Source organism: Agelaius tricolor, unplaced genomic scaffold (genome assembly GCF_023055355.1).
Source record: "Agelaius tricolor isolate 1412-34295 unplaced genomic scaffold, bAgeTri1.0.p SCAF_1, whole genome shotgun sequence".
NCBI lineage: Eukaryota > Metazoa > Chordata > Aves > Passeriformes > Icteridae > Agelaius > Agelaius tricolor.
In genome coordinates this window covers 15,118,841-15,145,182 of record NW_027269261.1, presented here as the reverse complement: position 1 = coordinate 15,145,182, position 26,342 = coordinate 15,118,841, and the positions used below count along the sequence as shown (strand labels likewise).

The 26,342-nt window shown below is 40.0% G+C and overlaps 1 protein-coding gene across 12 annotated transcripts in view; it reads right to left on the bottom strand.

The window, feature by feature from the left end:
* The window catches only part of EHBP1 (EH domain binding protein 1), a 204,976-nt gene that overhangs the window by 29,732 nt on the left and 148,902 nt on the right, over positions 1-26,342 (bottom strand). For 2 of the 12 annotated variants that reach the window (XM_071424375.1, XM_071424428.1), the window contains 6 exons: positions 22,792-22,939; positions 15,417-15,533; positions 12,497-12,624; positions 9,700-9,841; positions 9,443-9,549; positions 6,658-6,781 (listed from right to left, as the gene is read on the bottom strand). In XM_071424375.1, the coding sequence (XP_071280476.1) occupies positions 6,658-6,781; positions 9,443-9,549; positions 9,700-9,841; positions 12,497-12,624; positions 15,417-15,533; positions 22,792-22,939 (766 nt within the window). The remainder of the gene's footprint in view (positions 1-6,657; positions 6,782-9,442; positions 9,550-9,699; positions 9,842-12,496; positions 12,625-15,416; positions 15,534-22,791; positions 22,940-26,342) is intronic. The other 10 variants (XM_071424408.1, XM_071424443.1, XM_071424389.1 and 7 more) reach the window with 8 other exon arrangements.

Genomic DNA, 26,342 nt, shown 5'->3' with positions numbered 1-26,342 from the left:
GAACATTTCTCCTGGGACCCAAGTTTTAATGCCCTGACATTGCCAAAAGCCAAAGAACAGTACAAAATATTACAACAAAAAGACTGAATACAAATTCATCCCAGGATGAGATTTAATACAAGAAGTGAAAATTTCATTCTGTTACAAGAGACTAAATCAACTATTTTAACTCTCTTTTTGTGCCTGTACTTTTTCAGCTCAACATTTTTCCTTTTCTATGAAATTGAAATGTTTTCCTCTTACAAACCTCAGTCCTTTATATCTTCAAAGCTGTGTAAAATGCTAACTAATTAATACATGTGACTTTCCTTTCACATGTGACAACAAAGCTTATGCTGCTTTTTTGATTGGTAAGAGTTAATTTGCAGTGACACAACATATGTGTTTACAGGTTTTCTAATGTTTGTTGTTTGGTTCACTGTGTAATTAGTCCTACTGACAAGGAAGCTTATGCACTGAAAAAGGAGGGGTGAAATAGTGGCTGGGAGATGGTAATCCTGCCCCATTTTGAGTACATGCAGTGTTGAAATTGGGTGCACGTTGAAGAAAAATAAACAACACCCCTAATTCAGAAGATAAACATGTAAAAGACTCTCAAGCCACAATAAATGCCATGAAAAAGGCAGAACTTGTCAAGATGCACCCTTAAGGACTATCTACACTAAGAGGAACCACCAATACACCAAGGTGTATTATACCACAGCAATGGTGAGTCTCAGCAGATGTTAACTCTCATTTTTCAGATCTCATTAAGAAGACCATATGCTTCTGGGCAGGGTCAGCACAGATAGACTGCAAGATCCCAGTGGCTGGATTGTCATCATAGAGCAATAGCACAGACCCAAAATAACTTCAGTTCTGGCCTTAGAGTTGCAATAGGTACAGCAGCAGCATGGAAATAGCAATCAAGGTGAATCATGGGCCAGTGGAGAATGCAAATGATTACGAGAAAACCCCTTTACTGTTTAAGATTCACCCTGAGAGCAGTAACTATGAGATACCTGTCAATATATAGAGCTTATCTGTCTGTGCAAGATTTCCCGATACCGCGTTAAGGTAACGTGGCTAATGAACGAAAACAAACTTGACAAAAATAAACCCACGAGGACAGTTTAGAACAATAGATTAAACCACCTGCATTATTTCCTGTGCAATTAAACTCCAGAATTAGTGTAAAGTAGGAAAAATACCAAAATGGTGATAGCATCGCTTATCTGGTTCTCTAGTGAATCACATTTGCAGCCACCCCCACCGCATGCCGCGCATTAACTCTTCGCACCGTGGGTATGTACAACTCTGAAATATAAAATTAGTTGCTTTTGAAGGACACTGAGCTCCCTCTGGTGAAGGCATAACAAGTTTATTAAGTAAGCACCACCTCTGGAAGTATAATCCCCTCTGGCTTCTTCCATGGAGTTTATTGGTTCAGTTTTCCTAACCATGAGCATCATTAGGGCAATGCAGTAATTAAGAGTTGTTAGAAAGTGAATTCTCAAACTGCAGATTAGAAAATTAAACTATTTCCTGATTACATATTAATGGAGCACAACAATAGCAGTTGCCATAAGCTTGGAAGGCAACCAAGGGATAAATCTGTGTACTTAATTACCATAAACAATGGCTGCATAGAAATGAAGTTTTATGCACATTCCCTTCTGTAATATGTCTGATATCAGTACACACTTGACAATTCTTGTTCAATTATCTCTATTATTTAATGCGCTGTGAACGGCTCTGTGTAAATAAAATTAACCACCCCAATTACTTTGAATTCATCTAGGGACAACGTAATAAAAAATGTGAAGAATTCTGTATGCCTATTAATCTAAAACATTACAGAAGCTTTCACCAGATTTTCTTGTCTATATTTATTTTGTCTACATTTATTTTAGTGCACTGCTAATTCAATTACATTCACCATCAGTGGTCAATCAGCAGCAGCAGAGGGTTTTTTTAAAATTTCATTAATCCTTGTACAGTACCACAAACACACTCATCCATTAGTAAGGTACAGGATCTCACATTGAAAACACAAATATGCTTCTACTTGAATTTGGGAGCCTGAAGTTAATCAGAAAAACAATTAAAAACACTTCATACCCCGTGGCCAGATAACAAAATATCTGATAGCTACAATTTTTTTTCAAATACTTGTTTATGCAATTAGTGAAGAAACAGTGACTGAAAAAGAGATAAATTTCAGATTAGAGATTTGTAAACCAGGATGCTTTGACTTTTATTTTAACTGTGCTATGTGATAATTCTGCATTTTAATTGGCATTTGGATATCAAGATGATGGACACCTTAAAATGCAATGATGGAAGAACTTGCAGTGGAGGAAGACCCTGCCAGAAGCTGAGACAAAACTATTTTACCCATAGCAGGTTAGGCACAACATGGATAAATACAATCCCAAGGAAAGCAAGATAATCCTACCTCTGTCATCATTTAGTTTCAAGCCATTATAACAGAGGAAGAAGAAAAATCAATGATATTAGATCATGATATTTATACTCAATCATTCAACTTATTCCTCTTGAATGTCTAGGCTGCCTTCTCTCAAAAGACTTGCACCCAGCAAGTTTTTTGTGGTGGTGTCCTTCATAGGGCGGATGTTGCAAAATCCTTCCGATAAACTCTTACCTATAACCTGACAGCAACAGCAAAGGTGCTATGAAGTTATTCCAGGGAGCTCAGGGCACTGAAGCACTGATTCCCCTCACAGCTTTGCAATGGAGCAGCAACCACACTGCACTGAACAAGGTGAGGTTACATTTTCATTATAAGTGCAAAGACTGAGGACTGAGCTTATGCCACCACTGACATAAATTACTGCATATTAATAGAAGCGTGACTACTCAGATTCAAATGGAAATCAGCAACCCAAGAATTTTAATAACTTTTATGTTTTCACACATCTTAGGAAAGTGTTTCTAGTCAAATCATGAGCAGCTGGCACCGGAAATGCAAAGCTTCAGCCAGTTCCAAACTCTGTGCCTAGCTGACGAACTTTGAAAGTATCAGCTCCCCTCTGGCCAAGGGCCAGAAACTTGTCTTCCCCAGCCAAAAAAGCTCCCTAGCAGAGCAGGAAAATGGCAATCCATGTGCAGACAAGGACCTGGGCTGTCTTCCTACAGCCCCACTTCCATTAGATGCCCTTCCCTTATGGAGGGCAGCAGCTCCAAAGGCAGAGGTGGAATGGATACTCTGCAATCCAGGCTGCATCCTAGGGAATGGACTGGAGAGCAGTTGTGTCAAGGACTCCTCTCTCCTTGTTCATGCCAGAACCTCCAGGTTCCCAGTAACTTCTCCCAGCTACCCACAGTCACTGTGTCCCTATCAAAGCCAGGGTGGCATTTTCAACCTTTTATTTGCAATCTTAAGTGCTAGAAACTTTCTCTAAAATGTGAAATATCTAACAAAGTCAAACAATGCCACGAGCTGGGATCTAACCAAGAACATATATTATTTATACTTAGAGTTGCTTCTCTTTTGGTGAAACCATAGGACTTCCACATTTACCGAAGCCTGCAGTGTCCAAGGGTTAGTCACTATACCTTTCTGGTCTTATCACTAGCCCATAGTAAGGAAATTCCCACCAAGACAGGTGGAACAGTAAAACAAATGTTTTGACAGGAAGAGGATACAATAATTGTTTTCTGTGAAATGAATGATACACAATAATGTTCAAGCTGCTGCCTGAAAAAATCTCTCCTGGCTAAGCAACAAAAAGGACTCTCGAAGTCCTAAGGATGAAGAGCTGCCAAGTGGCAAAGAGTCTCCCCACTGGAAAAAACACCCCCAGTTCTGTGCTGGAGAAGGATGAGAAGCAAGTGACAGTGCTTTCTTCCTAGTAGTCTTACTAAAGAACTAGGCCAAGCACAGTGAAGAAGGAAAAGATGGTCCAGTCCCCAGCAGACACAGCAGACACATACCATGCTCCACCTTCTTGAATTTAATTTCAAGGCAAATGACTTAGTCATGATGGCAGTCTCTCAGTTGTTAAATTTATCTTGCATGGTCTTGGCATACATAGAAACAACGCTGAAAATCCCAGTACCAAATGTTCTCCCACACTGATGGGGATTATGACCCTGCAAACAGTTTATAGGATCATTCAGTGTAAGCCCTTCCTGACACAAATGTACAAACATGATACCCTGTTTCAACTGCTGAGAAATAAGGTCAGCAGAAACCTTTACTTGCCTGAGCTTTTCCAGTATTACAACCCCAAACACTACAAAATTAAGAAAGAGATGTGATTTAAAAAGAGTGTTAATTATTAAACCAATTCATTTGTGGTTCTTGTCCTTCATGGTGAGTTTTCAGGATCTTTTTGCTACACATGCCCAAGTGTCTTCCTTGTTCCTAAAGCCTGCATTTTCAGAAAACCCAAACATCAAAAGAATTTTCAGAACAACTCTGAGAGCGGGCAGCATTTCATATTTCTCATCTTTCTGGTGTGTACTAACACCTAAGGAAGTATTTGCAAAACCCTGAGACCATCATCAACAGCCCTTCCTGGCTTTTCTAGCTCCCATGCTGTGGTTACTTTCTTCCTTCAGACTTGGCTTTACAGACCATTTGGTGGCCCGTGCAGGCAGGCAGGTCATATGGTGTTGACTCATCATTTTTGTTTCCAGATCCCTCCCTCAGTCAGACACTGAGGCAAAGATGCCCAGACTGACAGAAGAAGCTGGGATGAAGACATGGGCACGAGCTCCTGATTTGTCTGCTTGAGGAATTACTTCCCATTGAGAGGAATGGAAGACAACCAAGTGCCATCCTGACAAAGAGTGCCACTAATGAGATGAGATACAGCAGAACCTCTGAAGGCTCTCTGGTAAGATGGGAATCACAGTTAAAGAAGTTTAAGAATCCCTGCTTTCAAGGCTATAAAGTTAACTATAGGTTAAAAACTCCAGTTTTCACATATTTTCTCCTAAATTGCATTTTTTTTTTAGCTGAGAACACAGGATGATTATAATTGACTTGTCAAATAAATTGCTTTAACTTAAATCCTGAAAATGTTAAAAGTAAAAATTTTATTATGGCTGCACCACTTATCCCCTTCTCCCCAGTCCAAGAAGTGATGGATAGTATCAGTATTCTAGTTACAAACCTCTAAACTACACTCTTACTCTCCAGCTGTGTGCTGGACTCCTATTTTATGCAGGACACTTAGGAAAAAAATTAACCTCACCATGGGTCTGATAGGAAGAATAAAGCAACTTCTGTCATACTTCAAAATACAAGAAATTAAAATCAGTAAGAAATCTCTTTTAAAATGGATGAAATGATATAAATAAAATAATAACATGCTTATTAGAGTTTTTAAAATCCCCAAGTGCTATGCTGATGACTCCATATGTATCTATAGGCAGTATCTGGAGTACATGTAAGACTTGCAAAATATTGTACTGGCTCTTTTGTGCAGAACATACATTTCATGAATACAAAAAAGTACACAAGAAAGTGCAGGAAAATACACAGACATTTTTTTTAGCTACATAACTAAAGATCAAGATGTAACGCATTTGAAAAAGTGCTTCAAAAGACCATAATAGGTAAAAGTCCTAATTAACAAGCATCCACTCAGCATGGAAATAGTTTCTGATTTACATGTTTTTGTAAAATTAGTTTAAAAAATTAAAAAACTTCAGCACATGAGAAAGTAAATATGTTGAAAAAACCACCCTAATATTTGGAAACAAGTGGCAGGGTCATTTCAAAGTATTGAACTTTAATTGAAGTCAATTCATCTGTTTTACAAAATGCAACACTGGATTCAAATTTACTTTAAACCTATTATTTCAGTTAAAGAGGGGCTTCAAGCTTATGACATCAAATACCCATATAACTCACAAAGACAATTTACCCACAAAGTAATCTGGATCAACTAACTTTTTTTCCCCTGGACAGGAAGAACATTTTTTGGATCTACAACACTATTTATTTTTGAAACACCAATGCACCTTTTGTTTCCAATTGATATGGTTTAACCTCTCCATCTCTGATGACCACCAGCACTTGATACCCATCTAAAGTTCATCATTGAAGTCACAACCATTATGCTTTTAACAAAAAATTGTCCATATATTTTAATCCTTTCAATGGCACCTTCAACACCAAGTATTACAGACTTTTAAAACCTATCCTCCTGAAAATAAACAAATAAAATAATTGTGGAGCATCAGTAACCAGATAGTATTCTTAAATTTCAGTGATCTAGTCAATGGAGCCTTCTTCTATGTACTGTGCTGTTTCATGCAGTACATGGCTTTAGCTGGCCAAATTTTTTTTTCCCACTGAATCAGTAGAACAGTGAAGATCTTACTTTTTTTCTTTTTTTTTTTTCTTTTTTTTTTTTTAAGCAGTGGCATATCAATGAGGCACAGATGTGTATTCCAACTCTGCATGGATGAGCACACTGTTCAATAGTGCTGGCTCACACGGTATCAGGGCAAGTTATCACTTCCCATGAAGGCACTCTTATCACCAGGGCCCAGAGAGGTGGCTGCAAATCGCAGCCTTTTTATTTTCAAGGCAGTTTTGCTGAACATTCAGGCTTCAAAGATTCACACTTCCAAAACTCTATAAGAGTTTGTGAACGCTCAATTTGCCAAAACTGTTTACAGTGTAATTGGGCACCGTACCTGTGTCCATGAGATAGCGAAGGCGCTTCTCCACCAGCGCGGCACGGGTGTCAATTTGCTTTTGCTCATTCTCTAGTGCTGCCAATTCTCCTACAACATACTGACTGGTGTCTTTGAACCCTTTCTGTTAAAGAGAACAAACAAGAAGAAAAAACATCACTTGTAAGTTGCATTTTTCCTTTCCACAAACACTTAGTAAGGCACTTACCTAAACAACCAAATATCATGCTCACTACCAAAAAGCTAACACATTTCATAAACTTTACAATTTTGCCAAATGTCCTCATTTGTTTATTAAAGTATCCTGGTTTTTTCCTTAGGGAACATTTGATTTTCCAGTTTTTTACTAGCTGGCAGTTATTTTGAAATTCCTTTAATTTATTTCTAAGTGCTTAAAAGCTGCTGTAACAAAGTGCCATGAAAAGAAAGGTAATACAAATAAAGCACTATTTAATGCGCCATTTCTACTCCATTCAGGTCTGATTCAGTTTTAAAACATTAACTTTCAGGGCTAGAAAAACCAGCACAAGAGTGTCCAATGACAATTAAAAAGTGGCCTTTTAAGATTAAAACCAAACCCTGAACAAGATCCCTGGCTTGTTTAGCTCCTCTGAGCCAACTGTAGCACTGAGGGCCCCCAGCCTGGGCCATCCTGCCCCTCTGGGTTTCCCTGACTGAAGCAACTGGCCTGCCCACAGGGTGATCTGCAAAACACCACTAATTAACTCCAACTCTTATCCTGGAAAGTGGTGACAAGGCCCTGGGCAGGCATTCAGGCGCACAGGGACCAACAGAGCTGTCCTGCCTCTGCACCAATCACACCTGGCCAGGAGGCAGCCAAGGGATGCCACGTTGATAAATCCTACCGAACCCTACCAAGAAAGCTGTGAGAACACTCTAACAAGCCAAGTCTGCCTCTTGTACCCTGTAACTCCTCAGCAATTCCCTGCACATGACCACACAGATCTCCAAGTGTTTCCAAAGCCATTTGCCTGTCTCATAGGAGCCCAAGCAAAGGCATTCAGTACCTCCAAGTTATTCTCATGTGGCTCAACAACTTTCACACAGTGTTGTGGCTGTACACAATGCTAAAATGTAATTCCTGAGGCATGTTTTTGCATAAGTTAAGAAAAATATGTTACTCTTTCCAAGTAACCTTCCCTGAACTTTTTTCCTCCTATACCTGACCCAGAGCCTGGGTGAATGTTTTAAATAGGTAAAAAAAATCCTGACAAAATTATTTCATGTTTCATCTACACCCTGTAAAGGAAGAAACAAAAATCACTGTCCTTTGTGAACAGAAAAATACATAGGCTTTTTTCATTTTGAGACTTATTTCCCTACTAGAGGCTAACTTGTTGCTGCATAAGGGTCTCAGATACTTTCACTGAACGCTTTCAGTTGTTTTTCTGTAAATGTGCCTGAAATAATCAATTCAGCTTCGTATTCAGGCAGCAGGCATAATAAACACATCAGCATATTATTTCAAATAAAGACATGTTCAAAGTGAAAGTTAACAGCATGGATGAGCTCCCAGGACAGCAACGAGCACAGAACTTTGAAATTTGGGATATCCAAATTTAAGGACATTAATCTGGTCCCTCTCTTCCTACACAATAGCCAACAGTAGCATCTCTAATGGAAAACCTTTTTCTACCTGTTGTATAGCCAGAAAAACAGCAACAACAAAAACAAAACTCCCTCAGAGCAGACCCTGAAGAAAGAAAAAAATTCAGTCCGGGGAGTTGAAGTGATGTGCAATATATTGCCTTTCATCAACCATAATTAATTGAAAATAGTATGAAAACTTCCCTAATGTCAGCATGTATAATTGTTAACAATTACTATTAGAAGATGAAAAGAAATGCTGTGTCAGGCTGTAATATCCCAAGAGTTCATGTGTATCATCTGCATATATAATGTGAACTCACTGTGCCAGACCTTTTCAGCTCTGCAAAAGTACTACTGGGCTAAAAATAACTCTGGCTCATAAAAAGTTCGATGTTTGGATGTAGATATGACAGCAGTACAAAATTGCTACTCAGCTCCAGATTGCCTCAGCAAAAATGACAAATGTGTTCAGATAAACTGTGGAGACCAACAAACAACCACCCTCAAAGGCTGTGTTGCGCTTTCAGACAAAAAAAATTCAGGTTAAAACTTGGTCCTTCCTGCTTCTGTCCCGCAGCTGTCCATCAAAACCTGCTTTCTCCCTGCGGTCTATCAAATATTTCCCTCACAAATCAATTTTACACATGATCAGCCCATACCCCTACTGAGCTGAACCTCCCCGTTAATTAAGTGAAGAAATTACCATATATATTATATTAATGCAAACATCATTCAGCTAGTAATTCACGGCTGATCTGGATAATGGAAAGGTTGAACACCCATTAACCCAAGCCAACAAAATGGGTTGGCTGAGAAATTCTAGCAGGTCTCATGTGACTCTTCCCTCTAACTGCAGCTCTGCGGTATCTGCTATTGTAATAATTAAAATCCTCCCGGTAGATCAATACTGGAATCTCTTTATGGGAAGTGCCCTGATGGAAATGTCTCAAGGAAGCTGGGGCTGTGGAACTCTGAAAAATTCATTTTTTTTATCTGACAATTATCACCACACTGCAGACTAATTCAACAGTGCACCCCTCTCACTCTGCTTTGAATGCACTGGAGATTGACATCTAAAAAACCCTAACATCTCATTTTAACAAATAAAGGCACTATTTCCACATACAGTTTGGAATTATCAGCAATCATGAAACCAGACAAAAAATTAATATACATTAAGCACTTCATCTTCTGATGGCTTCCTCTGAGTCTCAGCTATCGCAGCCTTCTCCTCATTTCCTCTCTTTGTATCTTCCTGTATTGATCTCTGCCTTTTCATCTCTTGAAAAAAGGGAAAAGACATGTAAAATTATTATAAAGCTTGATATTTATGTATTGAAATGTGGACTTACATTATCAGGTTTTCATATATTTATTGTTAAATATTATTAAATCATAAGATGGGAAAACAGGTTTTATATTTTCTCCTACCTGGTCTGCTCTCCACGTATTGACTGAAAGACTGGAGCTGAGTTTTCCTGACGGTCGAGTCCTTGCTGAACACAACGGGATTTCTAAACCGTTCTGCCGCTTTTTGTGATCGCTCAGCACGATGTTCCTCTGTTCCATTCTGCTGGGAAAAAACCAGACACACAACAGTTCCTTTTGTTTACAAGCGGGAAGACATTAATTTGAAAGGTACGTTTTTGTGAGGGGACAGGACACAGCTTTTACAAAGTGGATTTCACAACTTGGGCCGTGGTTTACATTGGATGGAAGTCTCAGCTGCAGTGAGAAAAAAGTAGAAGAGCGATTAACTTTTCCTTTTTTTTTTTTTTTTTTGTTCAATATGTGGTGGCAACAACTGGCTTTTTGCTCTGTGGGCACCCTCCTGCAGAACTCTCTACTTCTTTACCAAGCAGACCTCTTCATTGTGACCAGCATTTGCCAGTGATGCCCATTTTAAACAAAAACTCGCTCCTTTGCACCTTTGCTGTGCCAAGCCCTGCGTGTGCTGCTGCCAAGCCGCGGCGTCTCTGCCCCTGAACACGATCTGTATCATTTGAAAGCGTGTTGCCTTTAGCCTCTCTCCCTGCCCGGTACAGAAATCTGTTGTTTTCTGTACTCCCATAGACTTGTATGACAAGAAGAACTAGTTTCTAATTTTATGCCCATTGAGATAAACCACTAATGCTGGATGAAGTCTAAAAGGTAGGATTATAATGCTACCCCACTGAACTGCATTTCATCAGCTATAACTTTCCAAAGCCAGATTTGTAAGTAAGCCCTTTACAGCTAAGGAAACTACAATTATCTTTTCCAGGGCTTCCTATGTTAATACTGGTAACAAATTCAAATGATTCTATCAACACAAAATATCCCAGAAGACTGAACCACTGTGGTGTGTGGAAGCTGCAGATACCGAGGTGCTGTGTACCAAACAAATATTTCATTTTATACCTAATCTTTTATTATTTTTATTAAGTGTTTTGAAAGTAAATAGGGAAAGGCTAAGATGCATGACTAATAGCTAAGCCTGCTGAATGCTGAAACTGGTTATCAAAAGCTACCAAGACTTTGCCCTTCCTCTGCATTGAGACAATCGGTAATGAGGGAGTTCTCCAACGGCCTATTCTCTCGCCTCAAGGAGGCCGGGGATACACAATCCCCAAGGGAAGGTAACAGTTTATCCTTTTCCACAAACACAGAATGCCTCATTTAGAAACCTGTAAACTGCATTTTATTAAAAAACAAATCCACCTCAATGCCAAGAGCTCCATGAGAACAGATGGACACCATATATTCCTTATAACGCCGCCTTTCAACTCTTCCTTAGAAAAGACACATGCAGAGATAAACTGTTAAGTTGCACCTTTTTGTGGGAGAACCTTAAAAAAATCAACTCCTTCACAAATGCTTTTTGTAGAGAAATACAATTTTTTGTCAGGTTAGATGATACCAAATTACCCTAAGAGGCAGCCTGTGTGTCATTTCACAGAATTAAGGCTTAAACAAGTAATGCTTATACCTCTGGATGACTTTTCAGCTGCACTAGTCAGGTGGTTATAAGATTTTGGTTAAATAAAAGGTGGCTTCTTGTTATTAGTATAATAACCATCTGACAGCCTAAACTAGAGTCTTTACCAAAATAAACAAACATGGCTAATTTTTTTAGGCCTGGCAACATGCTAAAATATCAGTGTGATTAGCTAGTAAATCCCATTTTAAGAAACCTTTTTATGACTGGGGACTTCTGCCACTTTACAAATGTATTCCTCTAAGCCCACTAATTCAGTTAGCCTTTTCAATCCATTGTATTATTCTTGGGCCAGCTTCATTTTACATTAAATCCACTGCAGAAAGCTAAATTGAACGCAAAAATCAGACTTGATCCAGGCTTCCTTTTGTTCAAAGATAGAGACCGAAAGTCCTCTGCTGCTGCCACACACTTTCATCACCAATTTATAGGAACCGACAGTGTAAGGGAAAAGCAATGAAAGTCATTGTTTTGGGACTTCAAAGCATCTCTGTATCTGGGGAAGGAAATCCTTTCAGTCAGCAGTGCTCCCCCCACAGACTGCAGGTGGGTGAAAAGTTATACCCAACTGGAAGTGCCCCAGAGCCACAGGGATATTAATGACATACAGGGACTATTTTTAAAAAATAGAATAGCGAGAACAAAAGGGGTCTAATTAGGAAAATGAAATGGAAAATTGATTGGTGAGCACTTTATGCAGAAGTGGTGAACATTAAGAATAGGCAAAGTGCCCATATACACCACATACTCATGTCTGTTTTTCTCAGAAGCACTCATCGAGCACCCAAAGTATGTAAGCCTTTAAAGTGTACCACAGCTTAATTTTAATGTAGGAAAAACAGAGGACCAGGACTGGGAGGGAAGCAAATCTCTGAGAGTCCAACCCCACTCCCATTCAGGTCAGGTAGTCCAGCTGCTGATTGCACCAGCAGCAGGATGGAGCCTGTGCTGCATTTCTGATATCAGTAACAACCTGAGCAGCAGAATTGAGAGAGCTTCTTACAGCTGTTAGTGTTCTGCCAATGACAAGTATCAAGATTAGGGGAAAAAAAAAAAAAAAAAAAAAGAAAATGTGTTGATCAATCAACAGGAAAAAACCCAGTGCATTGCATACCTAACTGCACTGCCATGAAGATTTGCTGTGTTTCTGACTCTGAAAGATTTGGTAAGAAATTATTTTCCTCCTCCCAAAATACAAACCCTCAATCATAACACACAGGTACCAAAACAAAAGCATTAAGCAAAACTTACCTTAATGTCTTGCTCTGAGCTATCTATTACAGTTTTCTGAGCAGCACTGGAGAGTGAATTTGCCACCTGTGGCTGAGCTTCTAGGAGCTTCTTCAGCTTCAAATCCACCAACTTACTGTTTTGTTCTGCTAAATATGCAAATACCACATACAACAGAGTGAGATGCATTTCAATGCAAACTTGCTACAACAATGTAGCAATTTAAAAGGTAGATTTAATTCACTTTGCTATCATTTTGAACTTAAAAAAAAAATAGAAGGAGTTGTTTTTGTGATTGGGATTGGTGCAGGTTTGTGTAACATACATAGATTTTTTTTTCTTGGGAAACATACATGACACTTAGCTGAACAAGTAAACATGCTTGCAGACAGCAGATGAAAAACACAGAAAGTAGATAATGTTTAAAGTTACTCCCAATGGATACATACCTATACTTTGGTATAAAAACATGCTTAAAAAGCCATTTATCTAAAGATGAAAATTTATCATATAATTTACATACTGATAACCCCTCAAGTTTATTAACTACTAGTTCATCCTTCTCGGCACAGCTTCTCATAGAATTTCAGTATCAAAAAAGACTACTCTCCAGTAATAATTTACTATGATTCATAGAATATGTTGAAACTAGGAGTCATAAAATGCTTCAGAACTGCGTCAAAGGGACAGACTCGAAGTCTGCTGAAGCCCTCAAATTTTTTAATCAATTTTAGCAACTTGGATCAGAGCCCAAATGAATAGCAGTTGAGAACTTTACCTCCCACTGATACTCATTCTGTATGTCAATGTTGGCTGTGTGAATTTGTAACACACCTACACATGGAGTTACCTACACACACACACATAAGGAGGAGGAAGTGCTAATAGCAAGCTGCAGCACAGACTGTGGAGCTGCCCCTGGGCAGGGAAGCAGAGGAACACTGGCACAGAAGCCCCCAGACACACCCTCTACATGCAGCCCCATGGGAGAAATCACCCCTGCACTGGAGCCAGCAGAGCATCACCTGCTCATGGGATGCACTAACACCTGGGCCTTGGGTCACAGGCAGAGGAAAGAGCGGGTCTGTGTTTTCCCACGTGCACAATCTGAGTTTTTCACTGCAGGGTGGTGACTTCTAGCTGGTGTGGAAAGTGGAGTTATGACTGTTTAGCCACACATCTCCTTCCAAGGTTTGGAGCACTCCAATGCATATTAGCCAAAACATTTTTGGCATGTGGGCAGTCAAATGCTGCCTGTCTCCAGCAGCAATGGGCTGGGCTGGATTATGAAAAAGGATAGTTTCCCTTTCCTCTGGCACACCCAGTCAGGGTGTCCTTAATTGAGGCTCACATGTAAGTACATGCACGTTCTTGTGGGTTTATACATAAACATCATGTAATAACCATGATATAAGAGGTTCACAACACGTAGAAACACTGACAAATACAGACAGAAGCGGTACTTAAAACCAAGGAGTAAAAACAAGTTTCCTCTTCTTGAGAGAGGTAAGAGGGGCTAAGATTCAGCATGGGACTAATTAAGATGGTCCATAATGATCCCAAATCTGAGATGTCACTTGACAGTTGTACTTTTAGGTGTTCCCAGGAGATTCAGGCTACACTTGGTATGACTGGAAGATTAAAACCAAAATTCATGTAGTGTAATTTCTACCACAACACTAGACTGCTTTCTGTATTACTGCCCATCTTCTTCCTTACTTGTCTGTACCCCTGGCTACTGTGCAGACTGAACTGCAAAATCATGTCCCAGGTCTTTTCCAGGATGTCTCCCCATGGTGGGCATGGAGAACTGGGCAGTGGGTTTGTATCCCTGAAAAGGTACTTCTCAGAAAAAAAGGCCCACAGAAATAAATGTTGGTAGGTCACTGGGCACTGGGACACTTATTCAGCTTCTCTTCTTTCTAAAATTAACCAGTTTCTATTGGAAAATTATTTGACAGGATTCTGATTTAAGTAAGCTAAATTCAAGTGCTGGAAACAATAAATATATTTTCTTATGTGTCTGGAAATCCTCAAACAGAAAAAAATAAAGGACATTACTCAAATCCTTTGCATGCAAGCAGGACTACAAAATGCTATATACACACCACTGTTGGTTTAATTTACAAAGAAAAAACCACTAAATAAGGTTCTGATTTAACATATTATGGACTACACATTTGGGTCTAACTGGCATGCACAGAATCAAGCCAGAGGATGCTTGATTCTCTCTTGTACTGCCTGTTTCAAGACACAGTCCTGTGCTGGCCAAGTTACTCCAGGCCTGAGCTAACTGTAGGATTCCAATGTATTCAGCACCACATTTAACATCTAAATTCCAGCTGGGCTTTTTTTTGAAAGGGGGAAGTAACACTCCTGCGACTTCATGTGTTTATAAAACCCCTGTTATTTGAACACTCGTAAGTAAATAGGACTGCTTCTGCTCATATTTATACCTCCATGCCCCCCACTGTTGCAACAAGGTGTAAACACAAGAACTGGTCCTTGGAAGGCACCAGAGAGACACCAAGTCAATATGAACACAGAAAGACACATTTTCTCCTCTTCCCTGAGCAGATGGGCCAGGATGGTGGTGCAGAGTGGCAGCTGTAGTCACCCACACAATTGCTCATCCCTCTGCCCACGTGGCACAACCCAGGCAGGGTGCTTTCAGGTGGCTCTGCCTTACCAACGTGGCCTAGAGCCCCTTCCCCATCAAAAGAGAAAGAGACATTTAAATCTAATATTGTTGGAAATAATGATTTTGTTGATTTTAAACTTCAACTAAACATGAATGCAGGATATTAAACATTAGGGTTTAAGAGACCTGAAAAGGCACATGGAAATAAAGCTGACAGAGAGACAAGCAGCACATCAGTATTTATATGATGATGGAGTGTTAGTCATGCAAAATACACAAAATAGCCATTATTTAAATTACCCGTTGAATCAAGGTCATTTTCTAGGTTAGTAAGTTCATCTCCACCTCCAGTAACAGAGCATTCAGGAGCCTCCTCATTAGTATCTATCTCAATATTATCATCATCCTCATCCTCATCTGTAGGAACACAGCATTAAGGTTAGTATTTCCATATGTACATGCAACACATCACTCAAAAAAAAATGACTCCTTTAGGGAACAAGCTGAGTTATGATTAAAATGCAAATAATTAAATAAGTCTGGAAGGAGACTCCAGTCTGTCCACTTCTGGATGTATCTTTAAACTGAGGCAATTCATTAAACATATGGGGGTCTCTGCTGGAAACTCCTGCTCCAATAAAGGCAGAGCCTGGCCTCCGCAGTGGCTGTTCCCTGTGCTGAACCTCGGGGTAACTTGAGTCAAAATGGTTTCTCCCAGGCTCCCAGTTCTCTAAATTGCAGAACGGGTGCCAAAGCTGCCATGTGGCTGGTTCAGATGGGTCTGGGCAACAGAAGGACCTCGAGCTCCTGTCTCCTCAGAAAGGCTCCAGGTACTGAGTTCCCAGCTTGGTGAGACTTGCTACTCTCTCACCTTGTACATCCCAGAGCAGTGATCACTGTACATGCCTAGCTTTTAAAGTCTCCTCCTGTACTGGGAGGAATGCTACCACCTGGAACATCATGCTCAGTAAGCAACTATGTCAGGTGCAGTGAGAGCACACTCATGAATTGCTGCTTTACCAAAACCACAGGATGGGTCAGGCTGGAAGGGACCACTGTGGATCATCTGCTCCAACCTCCCTGCTCACCCAGGGCCATCCCAGAGCAGGCACTGACAGACATGGATGAGGTTCCTCCCAGTGTCTCTTCTCCAGGCTGAGCAGCCCCAGCTCCCCCAGCCTCTCCTCAGAACTGAGGTGCTCCAGTCCCTTCATCATCTCTGTCCCCCTCTGCTGGATCCTCTCCAGGTCTCCCTTGTCCTGAGGATGCCAGAACTGGACCCAGCACTCCAGACTGGCCTCCCCAGGGCTGAGCAGAGGGGCAGGATCACCTCCCTGCCCTGCTGCCAATGCAGTTCCTGATGCAGCCCAGGGTCCCCTTGGCCTTCTTGTCCCCAGGGCAGGGCTGGCCCATGGACAGCTCCTTGTCCAGCAGCACCCCCAGGTCCTTCTGTGCAGAGCTGCTGCCCAGCAGGGCACCCCAGCCTGTGCTGGTGCCTGGGGCTGTTCCTGCCCAGCTGCAGGACCCTGCACTGGCCCCTGTGGAATTCCAGGAGGTTCTTCCCTGCCCATCTCTCCAGGCTGTCCAGGTCCCTCTGAAGGGCTCAGAGCCCTCTGGGGTATCAGCCACTGCTCCCAGCTTCCTGGCACCAGTGAACTTGCTGAGCAGGCATCTTCTCCTTCATCCAAGTCATTGATGAATAAGTTAAAAGTGCTTTACTGCACTACTTTTCATCAGCATTGTCTGTAAGCTACACACATTTTAAATAAAATAATAGTTGTACTTATATTTTTATGGAATCTTTCTACCAAGTTTCTCAGAGCAGCTTATGAATATAACTCATAAATGAGCCCCATAATGTTTTATGAAGTAGGCAATTATTATAATTACAGTTATGATGATGATGTAGGTAAATTATGGCACAGAAAGAGTAAGTAACCTGAAGAAGATCAAATAGCAAGTTCTGAATTGTGAAGCAGATCCCAGAAAAAATCCTGACTCACATTTTCAATACAAATATCTAATGAAATTCAAGTCCATAAAAGCTAGATGAGTACTTTCAAAGTAAGTAGATACATTATATTTACTCACTTTTAGATCTCATATCAAATGGTATCTACACTTGTTCAGACTTCCCCTAACATTTTTTTCCTATGTACACATGCATATGTGTAAAAATGATAAAAAGGAAGAGGCTAAAGTACGTCTGAAGAAACAAGACAGTAACTAAAGGAACTTTAAAATATCTTAGGACAAAAAAAAAATACAAATTATAAATATAGGACATGGGTATATTCAAACATCATATAAATATAGTACCATGATGCCATAATTCTGAATCCCAGAGGTTTGGACCAGGATTGGTGCTGATCACTCATGGCTTGGAAACACACTCAACCACATTCCCAGCCCTGAAGCTTGCACTTTAGGCCTACACTGCTGTCATGAAGGTCATACAACTGCATCTTTACTCTATTCCTTTATCTCCACAGCATCTATAATTCCCATTTTAGGAGCCTGTTGATTTTTTTATGTCTACTACTTTTTTCTAACCAGCTGCCCCCTCAATTGCCCTGTAACTAATCAACACCTTTCACAGACCTCTGCTGATATAGGGTAAGGCTCTTGCTGCCACAGACAGGAGCAAAGAGGTTCCCACTCCAGTGTCCCACTTATCCACCATCAGTTGTGTGTGTGATGGAGCAGCAGCCTGTGAAGCAGGACCCCTGTGCTTCAGCTGAGCACCATGACTTCCCTGGACTCCCCTTCATGTGTTCTCCTTAGGCTCTACTCTAGAAGGCTCAGCTTTCTTCCAAGCTTCCCCAGATTAAGCAAGAGCTATGGAGAAGAACATCTCCTCGCAGCCAATCCAAGATCTGCGACCAGACCTGTGACCTGACAGATTGTGCTTCAGGTGTGGAAGTGGGTGGGCAGAAACACTCCCAACTCTCTGAGACACCCCCTCTGTTTCCACTTAAACTCACACAGGTGATACTGGGATCTGGACTCCTGCTGTTTCAGGAAGGGCAGAGATAAGTGAACAAAGTAGAATAGCACAGCATGATCTTCATGAAGTGGAAAAAAGGACAAAAAGTAAAGGGATAAAAAGCAGACTGAAGAGAAAACAGAGACCAGTAAAGCAACAACAGCAGCAATTTTGATAGTTTTGATGGTTTTGAATTTCCTTCAAAGCTGCTCTACTGTTTCTGATGAGGAGCTGGACTTTGCACACCACTATAAATCCTTCATTATGGTGTTGGAGAAATTCAGTGGCACTCAGGCCAAGGAACTCTCAGATACATCCTGGAGTTCACAGGGGCACACTGAAAGCATGACTGGGCTACTGTGGAAGAGGCAGAAGGGAAGAAAAAGAGACTCTCATGGGAAACCAAATCCACCTGGGGCCTAGAAGCAGGCAATGACTTTTGGAATCACCCAAAGGAGTCAGCTCACAAGGTCAGCTCACAGCTACCAGTCACCCCACCGCATGCTAGATGTGTCAAAACAATCTAAACAAGATGACAGGGTTTAAGACTCCTGCATACTAAGGGAATGCTTATATTAGATTATTTGATTTTCTTTAATTTAATATAGCAAGATGAGATCAGAGGCACTGCCTTTGACACCACCATTTTAGGAAACAAAAGAGATGGCAATGTGGAAGACACTAGTTTCTGGTATCAGATAATGACCTGACCTAGTATTTAATTTAAAGTTAGCAGACTTTGACTGAATATGATTATCAGGACATTTACATTTTATTTAAAAAAAAAATCAATTAAGAGCAGTAATTTGAAGTTATTTCAGAATTTTTCAAGTATCTTTAAAAATCTAGATTCCTTGATTTAAATTACTCTAGGGTTTTTTTCCGGTTCAATGTTCTTCCAGTGTATTAAAAGGGAAATGTGTTTAGGCAGCATGTTACAACAAGATTTTGCAATTATAAATGATAAAAGGAACAACATGACGAAGAGATAACAGATATCTTTGATGAAAAGAACAAATTGCTAGTGTGAAAAACTTAAAGCACTTGGTCTAGAACCAGGGCAGATATTTAGAAAACGACTGAAGGACTGAAGTACTGCTTCCTTGGAAAGTATGTAAATTTTAATCCCAGAAAAACAGTAAAGCTTTGCTATGTAATGAAGGAATGAACAAAATAAAAGATAAAAGGATTGAGTCAACAACTTAAAAGCACTGACCATCACCTGCACAGCATGGATTGCAGTCTGGACTGGAGGGAGGGAAATAAGTATCTTTTGGAACCATGTGGAAATGCCAGAATATTGGTGGAAAGGGACCCAGAGACATTTTATAGCTCTCATGTCTTACTACTCAGATTAGGGTCAGGCCTAATTTGTGGTTAAACTGATATTCTCTTGACTTGGTTTAAGCTTGTCCACACACAAAGGATTTGCAGCTGACTGCACCAATTTCTAGATTAAATGAAAAATGAATAATTTTCATAGTGAAGCAAAAGCATTAATGGGGGCTGGATCACGTTACCGGGAGAAGCTGCATAAACAGCACTTGCTCTTCAGGGAAGATATCTCCAGCCTTCAGCATTGTCTCTGGGAAATCCCTCAGGCTTGTGGATGTTGAGATATTTAGTTTATTTACTTCCAGGTACAGAGTTCTGTTTAAGGCTACAGGATGTGACAGGAGCCTGGGCACAGTAATAAAGGCAGGGAATGGAAGAAATGCAGAGTTGAAATACCGGTTCCGTGTACAAGAAATCTGATGTCAGGACAAGAAATTACAGCAGTAACTGTCGACAGATAGAAACACTGCCTGCTAAAAATATTAAGGACCTAACACTCGTTGCATGAGCTGGAGACTAAGCATGATGAGTAAGGCTGTGCCACCACATACACTCCCTGAAGATCACTGCCTCAGAAGTGAGATCATGCCCTGTCCTCACCACCCCTGGGTCTGAGCCACTTCCTCACACCGACACAGCTCAAATAAAGGATGGAGATGTGCCAGAGAGTAAAGAAAACACACCACCCAAATCGCAGAAGAGCAGACGGGTGTTCCACTGCTCAGGGACAATTCCTAGATAATATGTCAATTCTGTTGTCCCAGTGCTGCTAGGAAAAGAGGGGATATTTGGATCTCTATCTCGATACTGTCCCTGGATCCATCTCAAGGCATCCGCTTATCGGCCCGAAGCTAATAGGACATCTAATAAATTTGAAGCTGCCATCCCAAACCCTCTGGCAGTTGGCAGGAAGAAGTATTTTCTGTCTCACATGCCAAATAACCTATGAAAAAGACTGGATTTCATAGCTAGGGATGCTGCTTATCCAGGAAAGTTTCAACTTGGCATAGTCATTTGAGTTTCTCAGACCTTGGTTAAATAAAGCCTTTTAACAAAGAATATTGCACCAGTGCCAAAGCGTGAAATTCTTAATGAGCACATAGAAACAATGGAAGAGATGACGCTTTTACCTACAGTTGTAAGGAAGAAGTTAGTCTTTAAAGACTCCAGAATCCCAGAGCTGAAATGCCACTTTTTTTTCTTGAAATAATTGAATCGAGAGTAAAATTATTTGGTAAATTACCTTTTTGTAAATCAAAAAGTAATTGCAATCAATGCAGGAGAAGAGATTAATGATGTATAATGGACGAGAGAACTCAGAAAACACAAGATAATAAGCTTGTCTTGGGTATTGTATAGGGAATACAGGACTCCACACAATAAAAATGTGAATGCAGTTAGGGGAAACATTCAAAGTCCAGTAGTAATAAGGATACTGTCTATTAAATCCTAATTTTTGGTGGAAATTGAAAAACCAAAAAGACTAAACCCAGAAGTAATTACAATTAATTTGGTCTGTAAAGTGTTGGTGCCATTTCACAGAACTACTACATTTTAGAAAAATTAATTTCTTTAGGGGAGATTTGGTGTAGCACCTGAAAATACCAGTGGTGTGGTTAAATTATATGGAAGATGTGCCATAAGGAAACTCTTTGAGAAGGAGGAAGCAGAAGAAAATGCTATAAAATCCACACTGACACAAAAAGAGCAAAGAGGGATAAAACAAGACAGGGAATGAAAACTTTAGGTCCAAGAGAAGTTCAAAAAGATTGGCCAAACTATTGCATGAACAAAAAAAAAAATCCAAGTAGGAAGTATAAATCAATGCAAAAGTAGAAAGCTGGAAAAAACCCAATAGGTAGAGTGGTGATTGTGTTATAAATGAGTTGTCATCAATGCTGATACTGTCTGCTCTTTTAGTAACACTAAACTCTCTGGGTGCATATGCAATCTCCCCCTACAAATACAGTTTTCTTTCAATATATATGCACAGCTACCTCTCTGACTGCTTACAAATTGCATGAAGGGCAGGAAGAGAAATGGCAAAATACAGAGGAAAATATGAAGAGGACGACCACATCCCAGAAAGCAGCACACTGGGATATTTAGCAATTCTACAACTGAGTCACTGCAACAAAACAGGGTCACTGTTATCCAGCTGAGCACCCAGGATAGAACCAAAGACCCTACTTTGAGAGAAGGTATGGCAGGAACAGCTATGCACAGGCATGCACAGGAAGAAGGAAGTAATGAAATAATGTAGGATGGAGAATCATGAACTGTGAAGAGGGATGAGGAACACCCTGGCCTAGGTAATACCCAAGTCCTGTGTCATTTGGCTCAGCCTGTCTTACTGCCATCAAGGATATAATTTCTCTACTTGCCACAAAAGAGAGTTATGTTGGCAAGCTTGGTTTACTGGGCAAAGAGAGCAAAACTGAAGACCAGACTAAAAGGGAGATGCAAAACTCACTGCTTTCTCTTTGGTGTTAAATGGAACAGAAGTGTAGGGCTTAGGGTGCAGTAAGACTGTATTTAAATATTTAGGCATTTATATGCCTAATACATGTAGTAGAGAAGAAATAAATATTTTTGCTGAATCTACATGCACTGTCAGTATCAAGCTGGATTTTCCTTACCCTTTGGCTTATGATTATGAGTTAGTTTGAGAAACACTATTTCCCTTAGAATATGTAGAAGACATTAAAAGAGCAAGAAGCCTGCACTGAAACATGTGCTCAGCACCCATTTGAGTTTGAGTGACACTACATTACTCCAGCTCATAGCAATGGCAGGTATATGAATTTTAATGGTATTTCAAAGTCAGCTTAATAACATTATAGCAATATTACAACTCAAAACCTGTAAAGGCAAGTGGTCTGTCAAAAGACTGCCATTTAAAGTCAAAAGGTTGTTGCCCTACCTCTCACAGACCACCTTTAAAATTCTCTTCTTTTGAACACATTTAATACAAAACAACACTTCTTAAGTATTTCAAATGCTGTTTTTCCCCAAAACTATGTCCATGTTCCTATACAAAAATATATACTGAAGAGAAGCAAGAACCATGAAATTCTAAGAAACTGTCAGTAATAAGAAATCTGTAAATCATTGGCCAACATGAGCTACTCGTTCACACAACATATTTTTCTTTCAATCACATGTATGCTCTTCTTTTAACTGTTGGAAATTAGGTGGCACAACGTGAATTTAGGAAACACATCTACGGCCAGGTCTTTTGAGACATTCACCTGATGAACAACAGCGTTTTGAAGTGCGAAGGAAAGTGACACCCAAAAAGGTCTCTGGTTTCTAGGTTACCATAGGAGTAAGATACAAGGTTCCTCAGCTCACCTCCAGATGCCTTTGACCTTTCTTTCAACTTTTCTGCAGCCATTTCAGTGTAGCTGGGAAGTTCTGACATCTTCACTCCAGATCGAGCTTCTGCTATTAGCTGACGAGCTCTCTCTCTCAGCTGCCGACGCCGCTCTTCATCTTGCTGCTAAGATATATTGAACAGTTGCCAACTCAGTAATTGACAGAAATGCAATTTCATTCTCAATCTGATCATCATGATAGGAACTGGTTTACAGCATGGTGCTTGGCCCACATTATAAATAGGACGCTCGATATCAGTTGGGTGTCACACCACAATTTTTAAAGACATCCATGCGTCAGATTATTTTTTTTAAGCGTTCCCCAAATTATTACTGCATTAGAAACCTGATGATTTGCAATGTAAAGCATTTATAAATTATGTTCTATAAAAACACCTTGATGAAAATTTGCAGACACTTTAGTCTCAAAGTAATCACACCCAATGAGTGATTTGAGTAAAGATTTACTGTGATTATAAAATAGTTTTACTAAATTGAATTACTCATTTGAGTAGTATTCTGTCACAGAACTGAACTGAGAAGCCAGATATTGCTCTTGCTTACTCCAAGCACCAACTTGACTTCAAAGTATAAAGTGGCATCAAATATGAGGCATGTTCTTTGACTTTAATGGGTATTTTTCTTTTAAAAAACCCAAAAAACCTAATGAAAATGACTGCAAGAATAATAGATGTACTCAGAGCAGAAAAGACTTTGCATCCCTTTAAAACATCCTACTAGTGGGGCTTTGGTCAATAATTAAAGGAATCATACTGGAACCATGCCAGATAGTGCTGTCTCACTAAAGCTCATAAATTAGAATAATGATAATATTTCAGTTACATAAATAAGCAAAGTTCTGCAGCATGAAATTTTGTAAAAGACTAACCCACCATGATAAAAAAAAGTTCAGAAAAAGATCTGTTTAAACATATCTATAAGACTCACCATCTCCATAAGAGAAACTATTTCAGTTTTCACCATAAGCATGGGATTTTTGCTAAGTCAGGACTGTTCTTCCCCTCAATATCAGAAATGCTCATAAAGTGCAAAGAAGTCAGTGCTTGGCTTAAATCTAACCTGCCAATAAGTTTATGTAGTATTGACATAATGACCTGGATAAATCCCAGGTACAGGCTGTTGACCTGAACTAAGTGGAATATAACAAACTGCCTAATTTTGGAGAGCCATTCTGGCAACCTTCCCACCAACCCAGAAACTTGAGCATCCCACACCTGCAGAGGCTGGTGAGAGCTGCTGCTAAGTGCTATTTAGTTTAAGCAATCATTAATAAAACAAGTGCAAAATACTAATTAGGTACATTTTATCCATTTCCATGTAAATTGTTTGTTTGTAGCTATTTACTCAGCATTGTTCTCGGCACAATAGAAAAAATGCAAATTACTGAATCAGAATGCAGCCCTAATGGGACTTTCTGTTTATAACCATTAGCCCAGAGGTGTGCTGTAATTCAATCCTCCAGCAGAAAGATTTAGCCTCATTAACAGCTTGCATGGGCAGGTTACAACTCATAAAACCCTACAGTAAACAAAGTATATGGACACAGCACAATATCTCGCCTCTGAGTGACAGAGTCCCGATTCCCTATCAGATTGCCTTGATTTACTTTTCTCCTAATGTCCTCCCCTGGATAGAAAATTCTGCCTGGGCCCTGCGAGGCAGCGGGATGGCACATGGGCTTTGTTTGCTTTCTCACCCTTTAACTTCCCAGAAGGCACAGAGCAACAGTTCTATCAAAAATTTATTTGGTGAAGTACACATTAGAAAGACAACTGGAAAGCTCCCCCCGCCCCCCCCCCCCCCCGCACTATAATAGATCAATTTAATTTAATTTCTAGCCAGCCAACTGACACAGCAAACGGTTTTATTTCGACCCACAGTATTTGCTAACATTAATTACATTGAATTTTACTTGAAATAAAACTGCTCAAATCTCTAATATTCCTAATTCCTTGGATATAGGAACCTAAATGACTTCCAAGAATGAATGTACAAAACTAAGATTCCCACATGGTTCAACGTCAAACAATTTAATCTACTTCAGCACATGTAATTTAAAATAGGGCCAGTTACGTGTTTGTGACAAAAATGCCCTAAACTGAGCTGGCTGATTTCTCCTTCTTTCCTCCCCTCCTCCTGAAAGAGAACTTGCATCCTGAATTATTAGCATAGTCATTAACATCCCGGGGATCTCCAAGCAAACACAGATTATGGTGGCTTGTGTTTGTGCTGATTAAGCCAATCATCACCAGCGGATAAGGGAAAAACCAACCTAGTTCTTGCTTAAATTCAATTCAGGTATTTGAACCCTCCGTTACTGAGCTTGGCAGAAGAAACACTGGTAAGAAGGGGCAATGAAACCGAGAGCAGAAAAAGTAGACAGAGTAAGTTTTGAGGTACAGAAAAATAGTTAAACAGCATATCAAGCTAGAATTTGGAAAGAAAAGGACTTGAGAGAGGTACAGAGGCACAAACAAAAATATTAAAAAAAACAACCCAGGAGATATGAAAAGAAGCACTGCACCAATAAAGGACCAAGCAAACACACATACAGTGACTTATTTTTCCCTGTACAATTGAAAAGAAAACTCAGTAAAATCTTCCACCCTCTGACATGCCAGAAACATTACAGTTTTCTTTGTTATTTCCCCCCAACTATTTTGTAATGGTTTAAAGATCTGCCGTGCAGATTCACAGTGAGGAAAACTTCACTATTTAAGGACAAACTCTTCAAGAATAAGTAATGTAATTCCTTGTTTCCCTCCTATAAAAATGTATTGGTATGCAATTTTTATATTTCACAGTTCACTGACATCTCGGCAAGCTTTCTTCCACTGCTTCAATGGTGCTACTTTTAATTTTATCCTCCTTAGTCCTAGTAATTAAAGTGATCAGCAGTGGCATCCCAACGGCTTTGACACAGCTACAACCCCCTAGCTGACTCCGGCTTTTAAGGGAAAGGGGAAGAAAAAAAAGGACGGGAGTTTCATTTCACTGGAACAAGAAAATCAAGCTTCTCCAATCCTCAACTTTATCCAATTGTTCTTTCAGCAGCCTTTGGATCTTAAGAAACAAATAAAAATGGCTGCCATTAGGGGGTCCTGTTTGTACTCGCCGCAGACAGCAGTGACTGACATTACTTTGGCCAAAAATTATGCCGTGGATTTGGGAAGGTGAATTCGAATGTGAAACACTGGCAGGGCAGTTTCCGAGATCATTACCCAGCCAGCTGAGAGCTGCTCAACTCAGAAAAATATTGAGAGTGGTGGAGTCTTTCAGGGCAAAAAACCCCCAAACACTCCCTTAAAAACCATCTCCTTAAATGACTAAAAATTTTGCAATCTTCTCATAGTAAAAAGAAAATAACCCACAAAACCTTTACTAGGGTTTTCAGTCCTCCTTTGGTAGAATTTTGGGAGGATGCAAACTGACTTTACACCAGAATTCTGATAATGTATTGTCCTCTGACTATTAAAAAAATACAGTCTGGTGAACTGCATTTATTTG